Source organism: Sceloporus undulatus, chromosome 5 (genome assembly GCF_019175285.1).
Source record: "Sceloporus undulatus isolate JIND9_A2432 ecotype Alabama chromosome 5, SceUnd_v1.1, whole genome shotgun sequence".
NCBI classification, from domain to species: domain Eukaryota; kingdom Metazoa; phylum Chordata; class Lepidosauria; order Squamata; family Phrynosomatidae; genus Sceloporus; species Sceloporus undulatus.
This window is the reverse complement of record NC_056526.1, coordinates 188446363-188450092: the sequence shown is the minus strand read 5'-3', so window position 1 is coordinate 188450092 and position 3730 is coordinate 188446363. Positions and strand designations below refer to the sequence as shown.

General features: G+C 39.0%; 1 protein-coding gene across 2 annotated transcripts in view; it reads left to right on the top strand.

The window, feature by feature from the left end:
* LOC121930381 overlaps window positions 1-3730 on the top strand; it is a 9271-nt gene that overhangs the window by 1126 nt on the left and 4415 nt on the right. For both annotated transcript variants that reach the window (XM_042466610.1, XM_042466609.1), the window contains exon 2: window positions 1477-1786. In XM_042466610.1, the coding sequence (XP_042322544.1) occupies window positions 1477-1786 (310 nt within the window). The remainder of the gene's footprint in view (window positions 1-1476; window positions 1787-3730) is intronic.

Genomic DNA, 3730 nt, shown 5'->3' with positions numbered 1-3730 from the left:
TTATTATTATTATTATTATTATTATTATTATTATTATTATTATTATTATTATTTGTATTCCGCTTTTTCACAAAGGAATCAAAGCCGATTCCAACAGTAAAATTAAAACACCAGACAATTAAAAATTACAATTTAAATACCCCAAAACCTTTCTTTCCTGTCTCTTCTCTATGCTTGAGGTGAGGTTGTTGTTTCTGAAATAATAATAATAATAATAATAATAATAATAATAGATTTTTATTTCTTTTTCCACACCTCCTTAATGCTTGAGGCAAGGTGGTTGTTGCTGAAATAATAAAATAATAATAATAATAATAATAATAATAATAATAATAATAATAATAATAATAATAGTTATAGATTTTTATTTATTTTTCCACATCTCCTCAATGCTTGAGATGAGGTTGTTGTTGTTGTTGTTGTTGTTATTTACTTCCCACATCTCAATGCTCGAGGCAAGGTTATTGTTGCTGTAATAATAATAATAATAATAATAATAGATTTTAATTTATTTCTCCTCTCTCCACAATGTTCAAGGCGAGTTTGTTGTTGTTGTTGTTATAATGACAACATTGTTTATTTCTTAGCCATCTCTCCCCATGGATTGAGGCAGGGAGCAACAACAATTTACACACAACACCAGTTAAAATGTATCAATTAAAACACACATCAGTTTAAAAGGACAAATAAGATATCCACATATTAAAACAATCCACATTTAAAATTCATTATTTAACGTTCACAATTTAAAAAGTCATAATAGTCCAGCACTCACCAACTACATCACAAGGTAAAACATATTAAAATGCAAGACACCAAGGAAACATATGAAACCAACAGTTAAAATGTAGTACCATAAACCCTTTAAAGTACATGCATTTGAGTACAATGGGCCCCTGTTATGCACTGGGATTTAGTTCCAAGATACCGAAATCCATGGATGTTCAAGTCCCATTAAATGCAGTGGTGTAGTTAAATGATGTCCCTGATACAAAATGGCAAAACCAAGGTGTGTTTGTGGGATTATTAATTTTAAAAATATTTTAAAAGCCATGGGTGGTTTGAAGTCCTTATCATACTCAAGATGGAGGATGTTTTGGAATTCCTCCTGGACAGAAGGCTGAAATGTAGGGTCATTGTTTTGACAAACCCTTTCTACCCACTACAGGCCTGAAGACTGGGAAGTGGTCAACAGCACGGTATATGTGTTGTGTGTGTATTCTGTGCCTTCCCGTCATTTCCGATTTATGGCAACCCTAAGGGGTTTTCTTGGCAAGATTTGTTCAGAGCAGGTTTGCCATTCCCATTCCCTGAAGCTGGGAGCAAGGTCACCCAGTTGGTTTCACGGCCAAGAGAGAATCGAATCTTGGTCTCCAGAATCGTAGTCCACCACTCAAACCAGTATCATGCTGGTTGACGCAACAAGATATACCTAAACTATTCTTCTTTTTTTCTTTTTCTTCTTCTTTATGGCAGAACCAGAAGAAATATCCAAGAGAAACAAAACCACAACCTGCCTACCGGACAAATGTTGAGCTTCGACCAAGACTCCAACCTATCCATGAGCAGATGGAGGAACTGTCATTGTCCACCGTTTATTTTCTGCTGGCAGCTCTGATGCAGTGTTTGAGCTTGACATGCCTCTGTGTGGCCGTTTCTATGCTCAAGTGGGTCCTCGTGATTCAGCCCGATAACCTTTACCCAAGGGTTTCCATTTCCAATAACTTTGGGGTGCCCTTTGAGATGGATGTGAACAAATTGGCAAACACCAGTACTCCATTTGTGGGTAAGAGCCACCTTGGAGATTGTTAAGCAGAGGCTGGATGGCTGTCTCTCGAGGGTGCTTGGATTGGGTCTTCCTGCATGGCAGAATGATGTTGGTCTCCATGGCCTTAGGGGTCCCTTCCAAATATCTGGAATTCTATGACTTCCAGGATGAATGGGAAATTTGCAAGAAGAGACATTAGCACATCTGGCCCTTGAGTTATGCTAGTTCATCTGTTGGCGATTGTTAAAGCTGGGAAAGCTATGACAAAGCTGTGTACTACCAGACTATTATCGGAAAACATAAGATGACTGTCGTTTGGTTTTCCAACTCATCTGTAGCCATAAAGCAGCCACAGATGCTAGCAAAATGTTAGTAATAAACTGTTCTAGATCACAGTCATATAGCCCAAAAAACTCACCAAAAAATGGATGCCAGCTGTGAAAGCCTTTGACTTCACAATAACAACAACAACTTCCCACTGCTCAGGATGGCAAAGCTGAGACGCTGCCACCAAGCACAGGGCAGTGGCTAGGAAGCCCCTCTTTCTGACTTTTTCCCAACCTCTGTTGGAGCAGCAGGGAAAAGGGAAGAAGAGTTGCCATTTAATATTAAATACAGTGGGCCCTTGGTATCTGCTGGGGTTTAGTTCCTGGAGCCTCTGTGGCTACCAAAATCTATATGCTCAAGTCCCATTCAGTACAGTGGCCTAGTAAAATGGTGTTCCTTATATAAAATGGCAGAATCAAGGTTTCCCTTCTGGAATTTATATATTTTTAAAAATATTTTCAAACCCTGGATGCTTGAATCCGTGGGTAAAAAAAATCCAAGGATATGAAGGACGGACTGTACATGATTACTCTTCCTCGACCAGTTGGGTTTTTTTCTTTGCAGAGCTACTAGCAAGTCAAACTAGGCATTCCTAGGGCAAGATGGACTAACCATCGGTCACTGCATGAAACAGCTTCACACCTTTCTGCCTGCTCCACTGTGTAGTGCAGTGGTAAATTCTGAATGAAAGCCTGTTAAGGTCCCTAGACCTAGAGCCATATCACTAAGGACAATCAAAACATCCAGGCAGGCTGTAATGGGCCAAGGGTATGCTGCTGTGAAAACTGCAGACAAGCTGAGAGGGAACTGTGAAGTTTGAAAGAGGTGGCAAAAAATTCCCTTCTCCTCCATCAAAATTACTTTTCTGGGCTACAGCTCCCAGGTGCTACATCCAGCATTGGCAATGGGAATTGCCATCTTAAAAAAAGGTGTCTTTTTCAGTTCTTTCTCTGTTAAGTCAAAATATCCTAGTGTTCCAGACCTGCAGGCATTGATCTCTCTGCAACAGTTTTGTCCCTTTTACCAAAGAAATCTGGGAATGTTAGTTGTTACTGAAAGCTATAGTTCCCAGAATTGTTGGCAGGGAGCCTAAAGGGAGTATAAAATTGATCTGCACTTGCAGGTGGACACAATGTTCACTAGTACTACCACCACTACTACAGGTTGAGTCTCCCTTATCCAGAATTGCAAAATAATATTCCATAATCCAAAATTGTCACACCTTTGCTTTCTGGTGGTCCAGTCTACACAAATTACATTTCATGCACAAAGTTATGAAAAATATATTTTTAAATTACCTTCAAGATATACAGTCGCTCCTCCGTTTTCGTTCCAGACCCACCCACCCTGCAAAAACAGAAACTCACCAATACTGAAGACCCATTAGCTTGAATGACAGCGTACCCCATTTTGTCCCCCTCCGTTTGACACCCAAATTTCATGTTCATGAAAACGGGCAGGGGAGAGGTAATGTATATGAAACATAAATGAATTCCACATTTAGACTTGGGTCCCAATCCCCAAAATATCTCTGTATATATGTATAAATATTCCAAAACCAAAAAAAAAAAAAAAAAAAACCTGAAATCCAAAATACTTCTGGCCCCAAGCATTTCAGATAAGGGAGACTCAACT